Source organism: Ruditapes philippinarum, unplaced genomic scaffold, assembly GCF_026571515.1.
Source record: "Ruditapes philippinarum isolate M1 unplaced genomic scaffold, ASM2657151v2 ctg15256_1_1_1_1, whole genome shotgun sequence".
Taxonomy (NCBI): Eukaryota; Metazoa; Mollusca; class Bivalvia; order Venerida; family Veneridae; genus Ruditapes; species Ruditapes philippinarum.
In genome coordinates, this window is record NW_026864961.1 from 1 (window position 1) to 26,153 (window position 26,153).

General features: G+C 31.9%; 1 protein-coding gene across 1 annotated transcript; it reads right to left on the minus strand.

Annotated features, from left to right (window-relative positions):
• Positions 1-5,134: 5,134 nt before the first annotated feature.
• LOC132727420 (uncharacterized) lies at positions 5,135-25,366 on the minus strand. The gene is made up of 8 exons (XM_060712907.1): positions 23,932-25,366; positions 15,915-16,860; positions 14,607-14,719; positions 14,121-14,165; positions 11,931-12,143; positions 11,091-11,318; positions 9,325-9,432; positions 5,135-5,313 (listed from the first exon to the last, which is right to left on the minus strand). The coding sequence occupies exons 2-8, from the start codon at positions 16,850-16,852 to the stop codon at positions 5,135-5,137; spliced, it is 1,824 nt and encodes a 607-aa protein (XP_060568890.1). The 5' UTR covers positions 16,853-16,860; positions 23,932-25,366.
• Positions 25,367-26,153: the final 787 nt, after the last annotated feature.

The window sequence follows — 26,153 nt, forward strand, 5'->3', positions numbered from 1 at the left end:
CATGCTAAGCAACATTCCTGTTAGGTTTCATGACCCTAAGTCAAATACTTTTTGAGCTACATGTGACACAAGTTGAAAATTGCAAATTTTTACTAAGTCAAGGGCAATAACTCTACAAATACTAAACAACCTAAACTGAAAGTAACCAGGTGCACAACTACTCATGCTGATCAACATTCCTGTAAAGTTTCAGGACTCTTGCTAAAAATATCCAGGTGCACAATTTCACATGCTAAGCAACATGCCTGTTAGGTTTCATGACCCTAGGCCAAATACTTTTTGAACTATGTGTGACATAAGTTAAAAATTGCAAATTTTTACTAAGTCAAGGGCAAATACTAAATAAATCAACACAAAAATACCCAGGTGCACAACTTCACAAGCTGAGCAGCATTCCTATAAGGTGTCAGGTTAGATAATATTTGAGCTATGTGCAACACAAAAGAGAACGGACAGACGGACAAGGCTTAATCTAAATCATTATTTGTTTTTTTCAGGTTTTACTTATATACGTATATATATCTTTATGACTTTTTTGTATTGTGTAATGCTTTTATGTAAATATTACTATTATACTAAAGAAATAATAAATAATAGGTTGAAATTTTCATTTGCATGAAAATGTGTGATAAACCACGATAATTGGCGTGCCCATTACACAACAGATATTGTTTGCACTATACAAATTAAATTCAACGAAACCACTAAACCTGTTTTATAATATAAGATCAGATCGCCGAACCGGTAGTTTGACGAAACCACTCTCACCCCTCTTTATTACATTTAATTGTTGACAATGATTTTGGTGATTGGTATGTAACAAATAAAAAAGTAACATAAAAAACATTTTTGTCAGTCCAAGTCCAAAGTTAAACTTACATCAAATCAAGTGAACAGATTTTTAGATAAATACTTTTAGCATATTGTATGAATTTTGTTAATGCTAAACAGAAGTTGGTTGGTACACAACCCCAAAAAAGGGGGAACCTTTTAGTCGGTTAGTAGTTTCCGAGATATAAAGGGAAGTTGAATTAGTGACATTAAATTTTATGTCAACATAGACACCTGACTGAGTAGTAGGTTAGCCTTTTAAATCTTTCTAAAAGTTTTTTTTTTTCATAGATCTGAGCCAGCTTTGATGCAATATACAAATATTGAATTTTTTCTAAATAAAAAGATTAGCTAGTTTAAGTTAACATACCCAGTTGCACCATCACTTGATCTTGTTATTTCAACAATATATCCGTCTTCTTTTTCACTGACAACATGATGCTTAAATGTCATAGAAAAATTTGAGCGCCTCACCCATTTCTTATTGACCTTCACTAAACACTTATTGTCTTCAAACTTAATTCCATCCATGATTACCAATGCTAGATGCAAAGGGTACTGCTAACACTCACTTCAATAAATCCACAGATAGATAGTAGAGCACTAACACTAATGAATTACTGACAATGTAATATTTTTAAAAAAAAAATTTATTGCAATCACAAGTATCTTAACACTTCGTATAAGACTCAACAGCTTAGGATATAAACAGAAACATACACAATGTGTGATAATTTTTTCATAAAAAGGTTCCAGTTATATAGAAGGTGATCCCTAACATGTAATTCATTCTCAACCTTCATTGGTTGTTACAGATTGTACACACCTTTAATTATTCATAAAAAAATGATTTATGCAAATTTTGGAGGGGTTCACACTCAACTTGCAACAATGTCCCACATTCACACCTCTTTTATGATGACAATACCCTTTCCCTTTACAATACACTGACCTTAAGTGACATTACCAAAACAAAACTAAGAAACTATAAGACATTAAGAAAAAAAGGAATAGAGTTGATGAATCCAATAAAGTGTTATATTCATAAGCATTTTAAATACAATAATTAAAATTTATACACTATTAAACAATACCAACACTATATAAAATAAGCATGATCAGTTAAAAGAAATAATAAAACCTCTAAACTATATTAATTTCAATATCTAATAACTTATTTGAAAAAATAAGTCAGCATTATTTAATTATAACACTTAACAATGAACCAATTTAATATTTAGTTAATTTTGTCAAAAATATTATATATTACATTTTCTACATAATGTTATCTTAACCCGTAACTTTTATTTCGAGACTTAATAAAGAATTATAATCAAATTTTGGACATAAAAAGTAGGCTCAATATAAACTTTCAATAAGTGAGTATTATCATTTTATAATATTTGTATTTCTTAAATAATATTAAATAAAACTAAGAAACAACTGATAGGCCTGTGGAATGAAATACAAAGCATTTGAACTATAAACCATGCATTGTTATACTACAATGCAAGAAAAATTATTATCTCTTCATTCAAACATGCAAATAAAAAAGCTAACTTATACACATTTTTGTAACTAAATTTAGCTTAGAAGTAATTTTCCCGATGTTGTTTGGTTTATTTACCCGATATGATATGCAAGCATTCACATTTTTGCACTTTACTGCCTTATCTGTTTGATAGGGGAAATATGAAGCATATTTGAATCTTAGATATAACACTATTAGTTGTAGGAATGAAGAAACATTTATTGCATGTACACTCTGCAAGGTTCACCTTATGTGAATATTAACTTGACCTTTACTTAAGCAATTACTTTAATTAAGCTTATAAACTAGAAGGCATTGTAGGATAAAAACCAAATGCGGAGAAAGCAAAATCTATTGATTGTATTACACAACAGCCTGTAAGGACTTGTTTTTTGTTTTGTTTTGATATTGAATTCACTTTATAAACATCATATATGCAAGTACAGAAATGCTTCTTATTAAACAGAAATGGAAGTCAAAACCGAATTTCAGGCCTTTGAACAAGGATTGTCATGATGATAAGTTCACAACTTAATTTCCATTCTTGTACACAAAAAGCACACACTGAAGCAACTTACAAATTTATCTGGAATCAACTTTTACATTGAAGAAAATAAAATGATATGCTTTTTGCCCTACTGAAATTCCCTCTACAGCATCACTAACTCACAAATAGTCAGAAGGTGTATAAAGAGGAAATTGAATATTTTAAACAAAGGTCATTAAAATTGTTTTTTGAGTCATGTCACTTTGTAATATCAATTTAGAAATTGAACTTTTTCTGTTGGAACAATAGCCTTCAGTTCTTGAAGACACTTTCAAACATCATTTCACTCTACAGCCTCTTTTTTCAAATCTAAGTTGAGGTAAACTTGGCTCCTTGCCGCTCTTCCTACATTTTGAAGTGTACAGATTTCTTCTCTTCACCATGCGATGAAGATAAAACAAGTGGTGCATTTGAGTCATGGAGTTGACAATCTTTTTAAAGCGTCCAAGCCAAAGAATGTCTGCTCAGCAGCTTTGTGTATTGTATCCTTCAGGCAGTATCTCTGGATTATATTTTTTTTACATGTTTTGTTGACATGATTAGGTAAATGTAGTTTGTCAATGACCTTTTTAATACATTTCCAAAGATTTTTTTTTTTTTTTCATAAGGATGTGGAAGTGGAAGCGGTTCACGAGCAGACTTTAAGCCATCCAAAATGACACATGTATCATAGGCAAGAAAGTAATTTTCTAGATGCTTCTGTAATTGATCTTGTGGAACATCCTTAACTTCTTCATATATCACTTTGATAGTAGTCAAAAAGACTGCGAAGGCTCTCGGACCTAAAATGAGTCAATAAAGGTTGAATTAATAAACTCTGTGCACAAAAGCTTTTAGTTGCTGGCAGTTACTTTTTTCCTTATAATTAAATTTCAAAATATTGAAATGTCTGAATAAGTTGTACTTTAAAATATACTTGCTTAATCTTGTTTCATAAATTACGTGTTAACTTTTAATTAAAACTGGTAGAATAAAAACAATAATTAGAAATGATTGGAACTTTGTAGGTTCATATTTTGTATGCAATATGAACAGTAAAGGTTTCGTTCCATTTCTCAAAAAGAAAGAAAGAAAAAAAGGAAAGAAAAAGAAATCACAATTTTACCAGTACATAAATTGTTACCATAAAACAAAAAAAAATAACATATTAATTAGACTTATAATTACAGGCTCTTTACAATAAAATAGAAAGTATACATGTGTATGAGCTGAGGATGAGACTTTTTATAAGCCATTTTGGGAATTAATACTTGGCCCAGTTTTGTAAAATCACATAATTGGGAATAATTATCAGTTCATTGCAATATGGCTCCGTGTTCATAAAAATTTAAGGATCAAGATCAGGATCAAATTTAAAAACTCAAGTATTCTTCATTATTTATCCTCATATATAAAATATCTAATATTAATTTGATAAACTGGACTCGCAATAGCAAGTTATTGAAATTCTAAAATGAACTTGTTATTTTTGAAAGATAAAGGCATTTTACAGTTGATCAAAATATTCATCCTGATCCTAAAATTGAACCTTATGTTAAAAAATCCCAAATTTTTTTGTATTTGTTTTGTTATTTGTTGATTTTGTCCTGAAATAGGTTGGTTTCTTTGCAAATCAGCATTTTTTGGCATTTTTAATATGTATCATTTAATTCTAGCAAAATATAATTAATTTTAGTAAATGAAAATGAAACCAGAATCACTTGATCCGGATCCGGATCTTTTCTGAATGAACATGGGGCCTGAATATCAAAAGTTTTACGATTCAGAATGAAACATGTACCAATATATTTCTATAAAGGTTTTTTTCCTTTAAAGCATGGTTCTCCAAATATATTTAGTTTAATGAATTCTAGAAAAAGGAGACTAAAAAGTGTGAAAGAACATGCAGAACATTTAATTTAATGAATTTGTACCATTTGATATCATTCTTAGTTAACTTCAATATCTCATAGAACATTTTGAATAAAAAAAACAATATTTCAGCAGATATTTTTCCATCAATTTGAATTTTTGAAGATTTAACTCATTTTATATCGTATCTCTTCTGTCAGTCCTCTAGAATCCTTCTTATCATATTTCCCGATAACTTACCTCAGTACCATGTCATTTTTTTAAAAACCATTACCTGACCTGACAGACACGACCTGACAATATGTGATTGACAAATGCCAGAAAAATGTGCTTATTAAATTGAAGGCAGGGAAATCATACAGACAGAAAATTACTCACTTAAAGAGAGGATTGAAATACATTATGTGACCACCACCAGTCACACACATAAAATGACCTCTTGAACGTTGACGAAGCTTTCCCTTCAATCCTATATCTTTGTTACACTTACTGTCTACATCATCATCACCATTCCAGAAAAGTGGATTCCCTTTCTCCACAAGAACATTTGTACCTAAAAGAAATTGTAAGTTAATAAGAACACCATGGTTTAATATAATAAGGAAATAAGTAAACATATTTTTCTATTATGAGATCATTCTGATTATAGTGTAAGTAAAAAATATTTGTAGAGTAATTAAAATTGTTAGAAATGAACGGTCAATGTTTGTTCGATTACAGCACAAATTTAAATTTCATATCAGTACATTTGCCAGCAGATAAGGGGTCATGGATAATTTTCTTATACAAGTACAGTTAATATGGCCTTAATACAGTTCTAATAGCTCTCAAAATTTAAGCATTACTATTGAGTAATACTTCTTTTTTTTTGATAATATTTACAGGGTAATAAATCTCATTTAACGATTTAAACATACTCATTGTAACTGAGTACCAGATTCAATAGCCTTTCTGTACTAACATGAACGTAAAATCATACTACTTGTTAATGATTGGAGCTATATAGGTCTGCAGATGCGTAATTTATTATTTTTTTTTTTATTTGAAGGTAGTAATATCTGCCTTAAAGGCCAATACATTTTGTAAATACTTTAAAGTATGTAATATCAAAAAATGTATAGATAGAACAACCTGATGAATAATGATAGAGAATTAACTAATTAGGTTGCAATGGCATTACATTTATTAGAATTGCATAATGTAATATTAATTTATTAATGTGCACACAAATAGGGACATCAAAATATGTACAATTTTCCATTAGTGTGTGATTCTAATTTGTTCATGTTTACAAAATAATTATATAAACAATGTTATTTTTGAATGTGTGACAAAAGACCATCATTACTGTTACATAATGTAGGTGCCAATTAAAACTAACACAAAATGAAATGCCATCACATTTGCACCTGCTTTGAATGTCAATAGGTTATCTTCTGCCAAATAAACACAGAAATTACAACTTTGACATGGACAATTTTTGACAGGTGGTAATTCTTAAAACAATACAGCATAAATGTTTTTATTTTGCTACTTTTATGACAAATTATTTCACATTTATTGGTACTTTCTTTAGGTAACAAGCATGTAACAGTCTTTCAAGCCATTATTTGCAAAATTATAAAGTTCATGTTTGTCCTTTATAAAGAAGTAAAAATTTAATTGTTTCCTAGCATAATGTGCCTTTAATAAGGTCTACACCAACAGATAGGGTAAACCACCCTGTAATCTAAAATAAAACAGCCAGCTGATTTTTTCCCTAGCACACTTAACATATTTTGTAAGCTCAAAAAAAACAACAACAACAAAAAAAGAACAAACACCAACCCATTCATGAAAAATTATGATGAATTAAAATGAAAATGTGCTAAATGATCTTGACTGAGATTTGCAGAAGCACTGCAACAAGAATATAGAGTTATTAACTTTTTCTTAAACAGCTGTCCGGGAAGATATGCTCACTTAAAGGAAGACAAGGATTATTGATTGACAATAAAATAACTGAAAATGTGGACAATAACCAAATGCATACCCTTTGATTTTTATTAAACAGTTAAGTACTATTTGAATGTTTGCCCTTTTGATTTTTATTTAACAGTTTGTAATGTTGTAAAGCCTATTATCATTTAATCATATTGTATTGTATATTAAAATAAAATATAACATACAATTAATTATCATGATCAAAGACACTTTGTAAAATAATTTAAGTAACTAAAACAAACATTTATAGTAAATAATCTGTTTTGATCTTTTTTTACAAGATCAAATTACCCATATTTTTTTATTTATTTCAAAGATATGGATTACAAACTGTTAACATAATTATGATACTATCTAATTATACAGGAATGGTATCACAAATAATGACAAACAAGTTTATTATCACAATTCATTGATATATTATGTTTAACCTATTCAATAACAGCAATTAATATGCCAAGATAATTACATTATGTATAGATGCATTAATTCTAGTCAAATCAAACCCATTTATTTCAATTATTTCAAGTACAAACAAGACATGGTGGACAATTGCCCCTAGTTTTTATGAAAGTAGGGCTGTAAGGATTCACAAAATGTTCAATTCAATTTCAGGCACCCTGATTCAATTCAGTTTCGATTCGAATCCTGTGTAAATACTATTTTGTCTTACTTGACAATTCTGCATATAACTGTTGTAAAAGTGTGTGGCCCTCGACATTTTTTTTTGGCAGTGTTCCCACACCTTTTATCCAAGTTTTGTTGGACTATTTTTAGATTAATTTTTCCTACATTGATGATTGAAGCCAATCAGGTTTGCTTAAAAAAACAACAAAAAACAACGCACTCGCTGATTGGATCACTGAGTTAAATCAACAGATTTTATTTCATGTAATAAAGCAGTGGTCTAGTCAGATGGACTAATACTTGCATTTTTTCCTGTGTTTATATTTTGTTGGAAGTCAAATCAAAATTCCCTTATTGATATCAGAATTGAATTGGCACGAACTAAACTGTTTTTCAATTCATCAGAATGTATCGTTGCACCTCTATTCAATAGAACATAATTATGTTCCCCCCTAAATTTTTTGAAGGGCAGACAATTTCTTCCCTGTATTGATGAATATTTGCCCTTGGATTAAAGTGCATCAAGGTCGGTCAGTTTCAAAGACATGAGAGGGCAAATGTCGGTTTACCTGAGTAAAAGAACAACACTCAAAAAGCTTTCATAATACATAAGGTACGGCACCAAAGAAAATTACATCTAATGTTATGATACCCACATTTTTTATCCAATATAGTTATGGGAACTTATAATCAATACTATTATTTTGAGAGCATCAAACAATTTGTTACAGGTAAGGTGTGTTTACCTTTAATGGTGGGTTTCTGTCCACTTGAAAATGAAATAGGGTGACTCAGTCTGCTGATTTAAAAGTGAGTTTTTGTCATACACTCATTTAATTCAAAGTCATTTAGTAATAAATGCATATAGGATATTTGTTAATCATAATGTAGTTAAAACAAGCAATTATCATAGTATTGCAAGCAATCCATAAGTCCCCTACCGGTAAGAACCCCAGCAACATTCTGATTTCAATTTTACCAATGAATGAATGACATGAATGAACTTAAATCTTTTGAGTTCTAAGTTTGTCTATTTCACAGTAGTAATGTGTTAAGTTTCCCTGCCTAGTAAGGAAATTATGTTTATACAACCTTGTCATATTATTACGATGTGGGATTTTAAAGTAAATCCTATAAGGAATGAAGAAGTTGGAGTAAAAAATACCAATTTCTCGAAAAAAAAATCTAAGTTCAAGGGGGACATAATTCTGGAAATAGTCTTGCTAGAGTATTTAACCTTCTCAAAAATGTTGAGTGATAATAAGAAACATATATATGAAGTTTGAAGTAGAAACATCAGGAAATAAAGAAGTTATTTTGAAAAGACAACATTTTTTTTCATAAAAATTTTAAGTTCAAGGGAGGTAATACTGATAATTTTTGTGCTAGAGTTGTAAACCTTGTCACATATGATGTGGTTGATGACCAGAAACTTATATTTAAAGTTTGAAGTAAACACCTTAAGAAATAAAGAACTTAGTGAAAAAGCTGAAAATATTTTCAACATAGGAAGAAAAGAAAAACATGTGCATAATCTGCAGACTGCCATCTACCCATATTTTAAGTGTCATAAAAATATTTTCAGTACTTTTTGAGTTATCACAGGATCCAGTTTATGTGTTAAATTTGCCATATTTTCAGACTATTTGTTGCCATAGCAACCAGAATTTTCAACATAGGAAGAAAAGAAAAAGACGTGCATAATCTCCATACTGCCATCTATCCATATATCAAGTTTCATAAAAATATTTTCAGTACTTTTTGCGTTATCGCGGGATCCAGTTTTGTGGACTGACTGACTGACAGACAGATGGACAGACAGACAGACGGACGGAGGGTAAACCTAAAGTCCCCTCCGGTTAAACCGGTAGGGGACTAATAATTAAACTTGTGGCTTTACAATTGATGAATTGCCCGATTCATTATTGGGAAATGGCTATATTGTAATATATACCTTGATATTGTAAAGCTGATAAGCCAACACAAGCAGCTGGGTCTTTAGATACAAGATCGTTGGCAAAAAGCAACAGCTTTTCCTCCACCTGCTTATTGGTATCTGAAACTAAATATGCAGCAGAAAATATAATGACAAAGTCGTTAAAAATGTCCTGTCTTAATTTGGTCACAAGATCAATACAAATGCAATGTATTTAATAATACACAAGAGCAGTCACCCAAGTGACGAATGTCCCCGAAAAGGTCTCTTAAGCATGCAGGTATTATGAAAAGAAAAGTGAATGAAAGTAACTAATTGTTTAATATTGTTCTTTGTATTATTGTACCTGTAATCTTTAATTGTGATAGTGTGAACCTTTAAAATATAAGTGTGACCTTGACCTTTGAAGAAGAGGCGTAGTTTCTGGATGCAACAAAATGTTGTTTTATTTGATAGACATTTGTGCCAAATTATTTCAAAATCCCCTAATGCATGACAAAGTTACAGTCTGGACATGATTGTTGTGTATGTGGGGACACACAGACGGACATCAGCCTTAGCCGCGACACGGTTGTGCCAAGTTATATGAAATTCCTTCTTTGTATGACAAAGTTACAGTCTGGAAATGAATGTGTATCTTCAAACTCTTCTCGTGAGAATGAGTACCTTCAAACTATAAGTGTAACCTTGACCTTGAAGGTAGGGACAGGTTAAGTATCACAAACAGGTTATAAAATCTCAATGACAAGAAACAAGAACACTTTCAAAATTATAACTGGCTAGAACTAAGTATCTAAAACTTACTGCCATTTATGAAGGCAAGTGTTTGTTTACAAGTTAGCTTTAACACTTGCCATATTGTGTTTAGCGTCATCGTATTAATACTTTTTTTAATTCAATTTATAGAATAAGATATTCATTGCCTTTATCGACTAACGGTACAAATAAACATTAAGATTATTTCATTATTGGTAATTTTTCTTGTGTTGAAGTTAAAGCGAAACTTCTTGTTGCTTGTTTGTTTGGTTTGTTTCATTTTAAGCCTTTTTCCAACAGTATTTCAGTCATATAGGCGGGTAGTTTCCTATCCATCCTTCCTGGATAGTTAACCAGTACTAGACTACCTTCATCCGTGCTAAACTACCAAAGCATAGATGTTTATTTTCGGATATATAATATTCGGATACGCTATGAAAATACGATGATTATTTTAAAACATATGTTTTATAAGCATAATAATATAAGATTTAAAGCAAAACCTATATCAGAATTTCTCTTTCAGTTATGATTACAAAATAATTGTGAATCTGGCAATACAAAGGGACGCAAATATTCTTGTCTGAAATTCATGACACATTCGCGATGTACCCAGAGTTTGGACATTGGTTACAGCCCTACAACACATTTTCATTATTATCAAACTTTTGACCTAAATAGTGACCTATATTTGTGCCAATTTATATTAAATGCTCCAATGCATGTAGAAGCTTTGCTTCAGATACACATTTCCTCCGTTCTTGTAGTGACACCATGACTTTTGATCTAGGACCTGGTTCACATGCTTTACACTGTCACATAGTTTTGAGCTTTTATATCAATTTAAGTCCACACATGCATGTAGAACATATGCTCTGTACAAAATTGAATTGTGTCTTGATTATTAATTAAAATAATGGATTTATCAAAGAAGCAGAGTATGGGGAATGACATATATTGTTAAACAATATTACTGTGTGTAACTTTTCAAAATAAACTTATCAAGTCAAAATTTTGAAAATACAAACCAGTACATCCAACATGTTTTAAAAATTTCTCCTTCTTCACTGGAATGTGGTGTTTTGTAAGAAGTTCATGGTGCTGCCGGCAAAACACTGAACCTGGTTTTGGTTCTCTTATACACACATTTGGTAAAGATAACAAAGGGTAGCCATCTGCCTTTTGTGGGACTGCCATGAGGCAATGAAACATGTTCAGCTTCCAGCAAGCATCTATCACACGCAAGTTTGAACATCCTATTATAGATTATTAAAAGAATTATCATTAAAAGATTGTAGTGAATAAAGGTAAGCAAACTCAAATTAAAAGACACACTTATAGGATTTTCAATTTAAATAATAACTAAACTATCACTAAATGTGATAAATACCCCCGCAAGACTTCTTCGGAAATGAGGAAGTTTACTAGTAACAGAATACCTTGCAAAAGAACTGCAGTAGAGTTATGGTTGTGGGCAATTAAAGATAGTTGTGGTTCTTGTATGTTGCATTTCCTTTCAATGTGGTTGACCATTGATGAAGTTTTATTGAATTACTCAATAAGACAATTGGATCAAAAACTAACACAAATTAAAGATCAAAACATGTTTCCCTTTATTTAGCTTCCTCAGTTGATACATAAAGGAAATGACGTAAAAGTACAAAACAGACGTCTACGTTACTAGACGTCAAATTTCGCGCGTAAAAGAAATGTTATTACATTACAATAATATGAAACGTTTATTACTGTTTAATACAATAAAACATGTGCATATGTATGTGGTAAAACAGTACAGTTCATCAATAAATATAGCCACACTTTACATAAGAAAAGCCAAAGCAGCGAAAAACATTATTGAAACAACAGACCTTTACTTCTACATAAACATGAGCACTCATGTTGATACAGCTCCTTTACACGACGATCATCTATGTCTTTCAAAACCATTTCCCTTGTATGTGTTTTATTTATAGTAATTTCATCTGTCAGATTTCTTTCTTGAAGTTCATTTTCCAATTCTCCATTGATAAAAGCATTCATTGCCATCTTTCTAGACATACTGCTAAAGAGAACTTCTGAGTCTGTAAATAAAAAATCAGAAATATAGTGTCATTGACTGACCATCAAGTACATATCAAAATTTAAAGTTCTAAACAAATTGTAAAGAAATTCTGTTAATCAAAGAATTTTTAGGAGGATCAAAGTCCATTATTCCTTATATGCATTTACAAAAGGAATCAATGCTGACTAACAACACTCAAGAATCTACTTAGTGGGCGAGCACAAGAATTTTTTTTGAAAAGGGAAAGTAGTGAAGAAAAACCTGTTGATTACAGTAACACTGCTATTCAGTTTTCTTATTGCAGGATTGTTAATTTTTTTCAGCAACATAGAAGGCGAAAGTGCTTAACAGAAGTACCTGCCATAATGGTGGTGCGACAACATAACTGTAATTTCTCATTGGTCGGTTTTGATCAAAACATAAACTGAATTCATTGTTATTTTAATGTCACTTTCAGACACTATAAATAAATTCCATTGATTGTTGAAACTTTTGAAATAACATTTTTTGCTTTAATAGCATAGCAATATTAATATTTCCTAGTTTTGCGTAGGTCATGTGAGGGTACATGCTTTGACACAGGAGGTACAAATTATCATTTCCCGCTGTATCACTATTACTGACACATTGTCATTATGTTGCACTATAGGCTCTGTTTTTCTGACACTTGCCCATGTTGTGCTACTCAGACATGGGCTTGTGAGCGGAAACTTGCATTTACAGAAGGGTCATCAAATTCATTCTTCAAATTTTTTCAGGTTTTTCCCATGCTGTTTTTGGAAAATTGCAATATCAGATTGAGACTGTGAGTTAACATCAATTGTATTAAATCAAGGTATCCCTCTAGTGGGTAATTGAATTATTAGCACTCATTGGACGAAAACAATAATCTATTTTTAAGCGAGTGTTTGTCCTTCGATTTATCTTTCTTTTAAAAGGGTAAATATTTGCAAAAGGGGAATTTTTGACTGTTTTTTTTCGAGAAAAAAATGTAGTAATTCAGCTTGGGGAAGTAGCCGGATACCGGCTACAGCAAAGAAGGTTAAAAAGGCCTTGAAAAGAGTTAACACTTTTTAAACTAGAACTGCCACTATCATGGCGTGAATACCCCCGCATACCACTTTGTCAGAATCAACAGTGGCCATTTAAAGCTCAAAGACAACCTCCCCGCCAAATCTGAGGTTACTAAGCCAGTGCATTGCTAAGTTATGTATTCTACATGCTTCAAATGTGAAAATGTCAAAATCAATACATTGCGGACAGGACATTCTTTAGCAATTAAGAAGAAAAGCATTTTTTTTGTCAAGGTCCCTGTGACCTTGACCTTTGACCCAGTGACCTCAAAATCAATAGGGGTCACCTTATAGTCATGATCAACATCCATGCCAAATATGAAGACTGTGGGTCAAAGGAATCTTAAGTTAATGGGTGGACAAACCTTTTGAAGTTAAAGTCCCTATGACCTTGACCTTTGATCCAGTGACCTCAAAATCAAAAGGGGTCATCTACTAATCATGATCAACATCCATGCCAAATATGAAGACTGTGGGTCAAAGGAATCTAAAGTTATTGGGCAGACAAACTTTTTGAAGTCAAAGTCCCTGTGACCTTGACCTTTGACCTCAAAATCAATAGGGGTCATCTACTAATCACGACTAACCTCCATGCCAAATATGAAGCCTTAGGGTTAAAGGAATCTTAAGTTATTGGGCAGACAAGCTTTTTGAAGTCAAGGCCCCTGTGACCTTGACCTTTGACCTAGTGCCCTCAAAATCAATAGGGGTCATCTACTAATCATGCCTAACCTCCATGACAAATATGAAGACTAAGGGTCAAAGGAATCTTAAGTTATTGGGCGGACAAGAAAAAAAAGACGGACGGCCGGAAAAGCTGATTCCAGTATACCCCCCTTACAACTTTGTTGTGCAGGGGTATAAAAAGTTATCATCAAGATATCATCACCAATTAATACTTAAATGAAATTCATGTTGATTACCTAAATCATCAGCATCATGCTCTGACTCTTGTGACTCTTCCAAACCTGTTACAAAAGACATAAAAAAACATATAATTTCTGATATAACTATGTCATTGAATATCACAATTTCAAACACAACTTGCATTTTTCCCTGTTACAAACAGTGTATGATTATGCAATAAATTCACTGTTGATGTCCTATATTTAGACATGTGACATAATCATTACACATGTGACTTAACCACTAAAAAAGAGCTAGCTCAGGTGAGCTAAAAAGACATTTAAACATAACTAGTCAACTACCTAAAATAATTACAATCATAATGAAATTAAAAGTAATGCAAGTTGCAAACAGCTTACATGAAACCCTTATTTCTAATTTATTTAAACTTCCAGTTTTTTTGAAATGTAAACACAGCTGTCATCCACTTTGTAGATTTTCCACTGATTAATATGTAAGACAAAATCAAAGACAAATTGATTGACACAATGAAAGGCACTTACTTGGTTTTGAGGAAAATAGCTTTTGCCATTTATAAAATTCCTGGTTTCTTTCCTCATTGAACACACTATTGTATATCTCTGCAAATGCTTTATGTGACACAAATGCATGATTCCTATAACAGATGGATAAATATCATTATCACTAGATCAAAATCTGGACACATATATATTACACATGAAATCTCATTGCCAGGTAGAATAAGTTTAACAAGAGCTGTCGGTAGGACAGCAACACTCTACTATTCTTTGTGCTTGATAATAAAAAAGCCTTATTAATGTAAAATTTCCTAAGTAAACAAAAGGGCAAATTTTTTCTTTAAATCCATATTACAGTTAAAGGACTTGGAGAGAGTCCTATTATGCTCTCAAAGAAGAGTATAAAACTTCAACTTGTTTCAAAGCCATATGTCTATGGACTTTGAAAATATTTGAGGTATTACAAAAACTTTAAGGTAAATTCTAAGTCGAAAAAGGGGCATAATTCTGTCAAAATGCTTGATACAGTTACCTCCTCCTGTTTACAATTAGGTTCATGCTGGTGAACAAGTGTGCAAAGTTTCAAAGCCATATGTTGATGGACTTTGACAATATTTGAGGTATTACAAAAATTTAAACATATATTGTAAGTGGTTACGCCAGCACCGACGCTCGGGTGGCTACAATAGATATACTTATTCAGTGATTTTTTTCCCAATTTTCAAAACAACCTGTGGCTTTCTAAAGGGGAAAATTTAGCGTGATAAATCAGAAAAGGGGAAAATTGAATTCCAACAACTGAGAATTGAATTTACCCACACATTTTATAAATTTTTCAATTTTAATTCAATTTAACATACATGGTACATAGCAGAGGCTATAGGGACAGATTTCTGTCTTCTAGCTGATATATTAGTCATTGTTCTGGTGAAGAAGTGCACGTGGCATTTCCGGGGAAAATATTAGCTTTTTTAGGGGAAAATATACCTATTTTGAGCTAGGGGAAACAGCCTTTATTCGGCTGTAAAAATACAGGAAAAAAATCACTGTTATTCTAAAAATTAATATTTTTTTCGTGTTTTTCTTTCATAATTTTGAAAACCCCAGTCATTAGCACTAACCATGAACTTTTTTGTGCATTAAACAAATACAAACTATGAGTGTTTCACAATTTTCACATAGGCAGTATTTCAGAGTGTTACAAAAATTGGTATAGAATTAAATGTTAATCAGAAGTTTTTAGAAAAAATATTCACAAACTTATCCAAATTTCCTTTCAATAAGAAAACAACAGACATTACTGACTAATAATTATATAATGTATTTTCCTACCCTGATTCGCACATAAATTCAAATGCATACTGACTGAAGTATGACCATGTGGATGAATTCTTCAGATCAGAGACATTATTTCCAGTGTACAGTTTTCTTCCAACATTTGGAACAGTGAAGAAATTTACGTTGTAATGTATGGAGCATGACCTACAGCGCAGTGTGGATTTCAGAGCAGGTTCAGGTCCAGTCATCTTATACAATGTAACTCCAGACTTGCATTTAGGATAAACATTTCCATTACATTCATTCCATATGCACTGAGTCACCTTTGGCACAATAAAGTTTAAATAAGGTTCTTTGTGCTTAAAAGATGCTTTCCACAATATTTTTTTGAAATTGCTTTCATCCATACTCCAATCTGATTTGATGCAAGAGACAGCATTTACTAAGTCAATGATTTTGTTATCATTCAGTTGACTGTTCACCTCTTTTATTATATTTATGATATATCTCATGCGGTCATAAAATAGAACTGGTACATGCTGATTTGCACTTAAAGCACACATAAACGTATCTAAGCCATATTTGGCAATACATCTTGCTGCAATTTCATTATCACATCCTGAACTTGTACAAATATCTGACTTTTTAACACTGTCTTGAAAATCTATGAAACTGTTATGTTCAATTTTCAGTGCTTTTTCCGTTGTACCACTTATTTGTTCCTTTGGCCTTCTCTTAGGAGTTGTTGACACAGAACAAGTTTGCCCTTTTGACCATAAAGACTTTTTGGACACCACTGGTAGCTGTAAGGAATCTTTCTCTGAGCATATTGTTGATCTCTGAGGACTTGGGGATCGTGTCCAAAATGACCTTTTAGGTGTAACAGTTGGAGACTGACAAACCGAAGCAATTGTAGGCCTTGAGGGGCTAGGAGACCTTGACCAAAATGACCTCCTGAACTCTTCAACAGATAGTTTGACTGGGGTCTGCATGATACTAGCTGCAACATTCAAGTAAAAGTTTGTTGTTATCATAGTATTACAGGGCTTTTGGTCCCTTAAAGCAGCATGTCTATAAACTTTATGCTAAATTTCAAGAATTTTAAAATAAAATAGTGTAAAGTGAACAAAGAAAATAACCCTTTACTTCATAGGCAACTGACCAGATAGGCTTATGATATCTGGATTATTGATCCACTACACTACCTGACAACAGTGTACAGTCCATTTTCATATATATATTTGGTATTTATTAGGGGTGTAACAATACAGCAAAAACCGTATTGCAATATATTGCCATTTTGCTAAAGCGTATTGCAATATATTGCAATACGTATTGTCGTGTATATGTTTTGATGTTAAGATGTAGTAACATTCATATATTATTGTTATATGTAAATTATGTATATATTTTAGTAGAAACTTAATAAAAATGTAAGGAATAAATAGAAAGTAAAGTGTCACACAATTTGATAAACAAAACTAGTCGCTTGTGACCATTCACATCTGGGCCGCTTATGTAAATTATTTGGCCGCTTATTGACTTTTAAGTGTACTAGTTGTCGGATACTTTTATCTTACGTTGGCGCCAACAAAGTTCGCAAATTAAAGATTTTATGTGAAATTTGTACAAAATTAGAAGGCAATTAATTGAAAATTATGAGTTTTATAAAATACCGGTTTTCCAAAAATCGTACCGCGGTACGAAATTTATTTTTTCATATTGCAATATATCGGTATTCCGGTAAACCGTTACACCCTTAGTATTTATTACTATTTTGACACCTTATATGTTTGGCCTCATAATTCTCTACTAACCTGACATGAAAAAGTGTAAATATAAGTTTTGTGCAGATTTAAATTTTCCTTTTAATGATACAATTTTTATATTTGTAGATGCATAAAGATGGCAGTTGCGGGAACATAATTAAGACACAAACATAATTAAGACACATCCATTGTAAACAATAATTATCTTAATTTCTTTTTCATTTCATTTCATACTTGGTCTGTCAAATCATTTTAATTTATTACCATTATATTTTCAATGTATATAAAATCAGCATATAAACTGAGAATGAGTTTAATGATAATATGAGCAAGGAATAACACAAAAATAAATAAATTCAATTTTTTTTTTTTTAAGTTGGACATTATGATGAAAATGAATTGTAATTTTTTAACCAATAAAAATAATGTGTACTGGTAATGATCTGATGTTCTCAAACGAACTGATTAAAATTTTAATTGCTATGGTAAAGTTAGATTGTTTTTTTCAATTGATTGGATAATAAATTTTCTTATGATTGGCTGGAAAAATTAATTAATAATTGATTGGCCCCTCTGTATTTTTATCCCCCCACCCCATCTCATTACATATTCACACATTTGTGGCTGCTTGTAAGTACTATGCACTATCAAAACAATATCTGAAGGGACAGTAAGTCGCTGACCAAATTATGTAATATTATGTCAAATATTTCCAGTATCAACTGTGGATTGGTGCAAGACTTGTCTTTTTAAGGGGCTAAATGGTTCAATAAACAGGACATTGTTCCTACATGCACCCTAGTCTAAGCATCAAAGACGATTGGTACAGTCATTGCAGATTAAAATGACTCAAACAATTTTCTTCCCACATAAAAAAGAACTGAATGACCCAGACATTACTTTTCCGAAAAATACCAGCCATCTGACCTTATTTCACCACAGACATCTAAAGGTTTTAAGCACTAAATAATGTTACACTTTTTTCTGCAATGTTAGTCTTTGACGATGCACTTTTTCAGCTATACTGTAATTATTTTTTTCTTACAAATTTTAATAAACGGAGATTTTGTATTATTTATTCTAATTAATCTTTCACACGATTTATAGTTCTTTGCTTTGTTTCATGAAAACTAGGTGTCAAATTATAGCCTCACACCTCTTACAAAAAATTGGGAAGCAGTAAATTTCCATGAGGTCTACGTGACCTTTGCCAGGTGTTGTTTATTTTAATTTCTGAAAATCTATAAATAGTCATCATGAAATACCCTTAAAAATGGTTAATGTTTACGACAGTTGTATTTCTGAGACAATTTAATTGAGAAAAATGTGACAATAATGGTTTATAAATTAGACCAGGTCAATACTCTGTTACAGGGAAATGACCGACCCGCTTAATGCCGGTATTATGAAGAAAGTGTCTAACAAGTCATATCACGGTATTGAGAAGAAATAGATAAACATGGCAAAGCATGGTTCTATGGAGTAAAGGGATACTTTATTCCTTGCAAATACTACTTGTTATTCATGTAAATTACCACTAGAACTACGCAAGTCGGATGTGTCGCCTTGTAAACAATATACTTCAGGAGAAATGGTCTGGACAAAAATAAAGTATGAAAATTAACAAAGGGCAATAATTCAAAATATAAGAAATGCAGAGTACCAGTTCTTGTGCACTGCACTTCGGGTCATTATAAGAAGCATGCATACCAAGTTTGAAGTCAATCCGACTAATGCCTGACTTATGCTCCAGACAAGCTTAAGGGGACATGGACGACGCCGACACAGACGCTGCAGACCAAAGTAACCCCTATATGTCGGCTTTTTCAAGGCGACACAAAAAAGGAGGTCAAAAATAAGCAAAAAAGACTCCTTATTGCATTAGTATTGCAGTAGTAATATGATGATAAATACTGCAATGACAGTCCTTAATAGCACAAAAACTTACAAGCAGCCTTTGAATTTCTCCCAATCATTTTCTCCCTGCATTTTCAATCTATTAAGCGATTATTGTATAGCTTCACAGTGATGTTTGTCATTATTCCTGTATATCTTCAGGGTATTTTACTCACAAATTGACACCGTTGTCGGCGTCTTCCCCTCAGTAAATTGCCAAGTTTTTTCCCAAAAAATTCTATTTTCCCTTTGAACTGTTAAGGGATTAAATACATAAAAGGTAAAAAATATAAGTTTTTCCATTTCAGCAAATGAAACCAACAAATTGTTGTCCAAAATATCCAAAAACATTGCAGAAAACTTCAAATAGTGTATGAACATGGGGGCCGCCATTTTTTTCTTTGTTATTTTCCGTACAGAACGGTACTATTTCCGGAAAGCAAATGCTATCAAAACATCATCATTTTCTTGGTTATTTTTTTAGTAAAGTAAGAAAGTATAAAATAAAATCATTCACCACCACACATATTAAGATGTTGTACTGCAAATAATAATACTTTGCATGATGATAAAGTATATAAGGAAAAACAGATGTTGCTGTGAATCTCTACTATGTAGTTAAGCATAAAGTATGTATAACAGGATTTTCTGTTTACAATTTAATTTTCACCAAATTGGCTTTTTTCGTATATTTTTCACCTCCCTACCAGCATCCAGCGTCTTCCCCTTTTCCTAATTTTTAACAAAACTCTGCTGAAATTCCCAATTCCATGGGCATGGGTCATGTTCCCAAAATCCTTAAAAAAATCCCTGAACTCTTACAGAAAAAAAGTGAAAATTTACGTTGTTTCTAAAAAGCAAAATCCATCGATTTGACCACTTTTTTGTAAGTGGAATATCTCCGATTTTTTCCCCTGAATTGTGAATGGGTCCGGTACCACTACCATAAAAATTGTGAAAAAAAGTGTTGTTTCTTAACAAATTGTGAATTTTTTAATTAAGATTGTTAATATCTCATTAAGCAGTAAGAACATTTATAACATGCTTTTCCTGTGGTTTATAGAAATATTTCAGTGATATAAAACTGGTAAATTCACTGTTTGAAACAGTGATATTACCACTTTGATAATTTCACTGTTTTGAATTTAAGCCCCTTACGTTGTTTCAGTGAAATACAAGCGTGCACAGAACTGGGTACCAACTTAATGATGTGACGTAAATGACGTCACGTTGTATTATTATTTGGCGAGCTTTTCATTCAGACTTTCAGTATTAGATTTAATGTCTTTTTAAAACGTTTCTTTGCATATAATAAAAAGAAAATTTGTTTAGTTTAGAGAAATTCGAAATATATTTCACCTTGTGAACACCAAAAGTTTATATTTCACTCGTGGCTGCGCCACTCGTGAAATATACCTTTTGGTGCTCAGTCTGCTCACTCGGTGAAATATATTCCGATCTTACACTGAACTAAACAAATATCCTCTACAGGGCTCATCCTGGGGGGAAATTTTAGGGAGAAGTGACTTCCTCACGAAAATTAGGGAGAATGGAAACAACCCAATGTGTATGCATTAACATGCATGGCTATACATCCTTTAATTATTATATAAACACAATTAACATCACATATAATATTTCTCCAGTTTATTAATTAATAGTAGATTAATAAATAGTAGTATTAATTAATAGTAGATTAATTTATAGTAGATCTGGCAATGACATCTAAATGTTTTTGACCTGCAAATATGAATAAAAAATTATTTTTGATATCTATTGATCAGCTATTTATAAGCTTTCTCTAAATATGTGTTAATATATTTTCAAGTAGATTTGTTTAAGTTAATGTGTAAGAAAGATATGATGATAAAAATCAATTATATATTTTTTACTTTCCTCACTTTTAATAGAAGATGAAATCACATTGGATATTGATTAATAATATCTGTTCTATTCTGTTCTGGTAACAGAATTTTCTTTCAAATTCCAAAATGTTGTAATGTCATATTTATATGCATATAATTATGCTTATAAAACAATTTTCAAACATCAAAGAATATGTTAAACATGTACTGCAAACATTTGTGCACGTTATATTTGATCACTAAAATTACATACATTCATTTCTTATTGAAAACTTTGACTGAGAAATTGTAGAAAATTAATTTCTAATTACCTCCCTTTATTTTCATGAATGTTAAATTCGGTAATATCTTTATATTAGAATAATGCTTTTTAACATTTACAATATTGATAATCTTAATCTGAGCGTCATATTTACGACATTAAAACAAATATATATTGAAACAAAAAGAACACTTCTTTCCTGACAAATTTTGTTGTTATATACGTTACATGATATACGACCGATATGTAGTTTAGCCGGGATGTCGTGCCCACGTGCGTAAACTGTGTAAAATTTGGCATTTAATGCCAAACAGCCCCACTGTCTACAACATACCAATTGCAAGATTTTTGCGAATTGGCTTTCTTAAATTTTCGCGTAGGTGTAACTATCAGAATCAGTAACTTTCTTAAGTTGCTCGGTTTCGCCTTGTAGCCATGACGTGAGCGACATAACAATTTTACAGTAAAAATTGATGTTAACAGACTGAAATCATTCAAGACTATGATTAAGTTTTTAATCCGGTCGCTGATCATTAATGAAATTGATTATTTTTAATTGACTAACAGTTTTGTGATAGCCGTGAAAAATCCATTGCACATCGCCTTTACTCGGGTTAAAAACCCGCCATCGAAGTGCATCGTTTATATCAATTAGGGAAGATTGCACATGTTTAGATAACTATCGCCAAATCCCATATTAAACTCGCAAAACTATCACACAATTATACCGTTTCGGACCGATGCTCTCATTCTTTACTGTTTAGAGTAGGCGGTCTATCGCTTGGCTTACAGGTAGAAGGGTAGTATAAAGCGACGCTCTGATTGGATAATGATAATTAGCGGTCGTCATATGGGCGGATACAATCTCTGCTCTTTACATCGCTAAGTAATTACTATTTGGGAATTAAGATTTTATCGGCGATGTTGACTTCTCTTTGATCAATCGGGAGAGCGAAATTGGAATATACACGGCGAAGTTTTCGCCTGAATCGCCCTTCCGGATGAGCCCTGCTCTATATAATTTTTTTAATATGTAATATTTACTGTTACAATTTGAATGATGTTTACAGAAATTACCAGACGCTTGTTTCAGTATTGATTCTTCCCTCGAAGTTTCATATTTAAACAGTATGAAAATTTAAAGGGCGAATGCACCTGAAATCACGGTTGACTAAAAGCATTTTAAGATACACAAAGCACAACAGGCAAAATTTTAGCATCATTATGAGAAGAGAGGCAATAATACGTTATTAAAGGCTTAATTAATCAGAATTGTGAAATTCCATCAGAATTGTGAATGGCTCCGTCGGACCCAGTCTGAAAATTGTGAAGGTCCGTTTGTCCAATTGTGATTGTGAATGGGTCCGTTATTCGGTACCACTTATATCGGGGAAAAAATCCCTGAATATAAGTGTATGGAATTATTGTGGTTTCGTCGAACTTAATTTATGAAGAGGTGCGAAAGTGATTTCGTCGATCTTATGTTATATAGTAATTAAAGGCAAAGTAGACATGGTTCATATAAATAAAGTATTTTTATCATCATTTTTTCAATATTGTCATACAATAAAATTATGACGCAAATGTCATTTATGAATATTTAAGAAATAACATCGGCCTGAGAGGTGTATATCATTTATTTAACACCGGTTTGGAGTTTTGATGCGTAGGAATTGTCCACGAAGGCCGTAGGCCTGAGTGGTTAATTTTTTCGCATCAAAACGACAAAACCGGTGTTAAATAGCCGATATACACCTCTCAGGACAATGTTATTTCGATTCTATCACAGTGGTTTGATGACAGTGACTTGAAAATGGCATTAAGCCAGGTTTTCGAATTCGTGCATTAGGGACGAGTTGACATGTTGATGACGTGTAGACCAAAAGTAGGGGACAAGTTGACCCACTAGGTGACAAGCTGACCACAGGACTAGTTGAGCTGGCATTATTTTTTTCAGCATTCAAACAGTCATTCGAGATTTTAACATACCTGTGACTCGAAGAGAGCCAACCATATCGAGTTGGCAGATTCAAACTATTTAAGCCATCGTCATAAACATGGTACAATTTTTGTACTTCTACGCTCGACTTTATTTTAGCATATAATTTGCAACATCTTTTTTTAGATGCATTCCAAAATGGACCATAGTCCAAAACTGATCAATCAGAGATTTGAAGACAAAAAAAACATTAAGTTCATTATTGCCTCTAAAATATACAACTGGTTTAGACCGCGGAGTCTATTCCAGGATATAGCCGGGGAAAAAAGCCTATGCATACCTTTGAGTTTCCACCGTTTTTCAACGGCAAAACACGGGTCTGGCAAAACACCTCTAGCTGTCTAGTAGAAGTTAGCACATCAAACATCAGATCACTTGATGAAACTGATCAGTCGAAATAAATTATAGCTGCATTTAGAAGCTGAGTAAAATAGCATACATCACTAATAAACAAAATAGTAAGAATTTAACGGCTTACTATGATTTACATTTACCCGCTTCAAATTTTTCACCGGATATCACGTGATTAAATTAGACTGGTATCAGGGTGGGGGTAAATCCCGGTATCCGGAACGCCCGGGATCCGGGATCGTGGAAAACTAAGAAACTTACTATTTAAACTGTATTTTGTTGACACTTGTTGCAATTTAGGGCGATGAAAGTTAAAACATGTGGTTATATCGTATGTAACTATGTAACGACCATCATACTGATTTGATTTATCGCCGGCTAGTCATAATTAGAATTGACTGTTAAGCAGTGTCATGTAGATGAACTTTTAACAATATCTCGTATTTGTATCGCTGAAGGACCCGTTTCAGTAACCCAAAGAGTATTCTGACCACAATGATAAACAATATTGAAGGAAAATTATTTTGCCTTCAGATTCTCAAAAAGGGAAATTGTATGAATACTAGGGGTGGGATAGAAAATATTGACACAACATGTAATGAGGTGTTCATATTTTTCATTATAAATTGGTTTCAAGTATTGATTTTCTTTTAACATTGAACCTGTAAGTTTTACAATACAAGATTCTTCTTTCAACAAAATGCTTGCTGAACAAATTCAGTGTTATAAAGTTCCGTGGTGTATAACCTTTATTTTTTGTCGGGAACAGTACTCTCATTATAGCTTGTCTCCTTAATTACACATGTTACCAATCTATCCCTGATATAAGGTGTGTTTCCTAATGGCCTAAAGGTTCCCTTTATAAAAAAAAGGCTAAAAAAGAAGAATAAAATAAAGTTGGAGCCTATCGTTTAGTATCTATAATATAAAAGTTTTTGTCTGGTTAAGGACGAGGCTTCTCAACAGAAACATATGTCTTGTTCATTTGCCAGATTGTATTAAGTTAAGATGTAGACAATCTTGTCGGTATGACCCTGCAGGATTTATAAAAGGCATATGATATTGTACACCATAGTATGTTTTTAATGAAATTGTAAGCTTATATGGTATTGGTAACAATCCTTAAGGTATTTAAAGTCTGACCCACAGCAACTGGTTGATGCGTCAGGAACTGTTTACTTTTACACCAATTTTTCTTGTGGTATTCCTCGATCTAAGGGCCTTTTTTGTTTTTAATCTTTGTAAATGATATGTCTGCAGATTATTCTGGTATATGCGTTATTGTTGCCGTTAAAAATCTAAATCTGAACATGCTTTAATAAGGAAATTGAGTTTGTCAATACATTTAGATGAATCCTATTCAATTATTTAAATCACTAACTTAGACAAAAAGCAAACTTGAATGCATCCTGTTCTGGTCAGGCCATTGGGCCAGCCTCATTACACAGTTAAAAATGCACCACATGTTTGTTGTATGTTTGGTACACCATATGTTTTCCATATATAAAACATATGTGTTTCATATGTTTTGAAAAACATGAGTCAAACAGAATCATATGAAAAACATGTGTCAACAAACATGGTTATCACATGTTTTTCATATGAATAAGTTTAATATGTTATATATATATATATATATATATATATATATATATATATATATATATATATATATATATATATATATATATATATGTGAACTTTCATATGCTTTTACATGATAATTTTATGTATAATATATTCTGCAAACTTAACACTTTGAACAGTCTCAATTAGATTCTACATGATTGTTCATAAATTCTTAAACTATTCCTGGTTCACGCATCTATATGCTTGTGAATCTAGTAAATGTATGGGGAAAAAGTTGCCTTCACGTCCAATATGTCAAATCATGTTAAAAACCAACAATCTTCATACAAAAATGAAAATAAATAAATTATATACATCTTTTTTTTTTTGAGGGACAGCTGATCATATTTTAAATTTAGGGGAGAACTGTTTGGGGAAGTAACGGTTTAATTATGGGTGAATCGTAGGGAGATGAACTAGTTAGGGGAAGAATAGTCTGCCACTAATTTGCATTCATGATTTATTCTTCCTTTGTTTATGTTAGTGTTTCTAAATTTAACAATCAAAAACCAAAATTCCAAA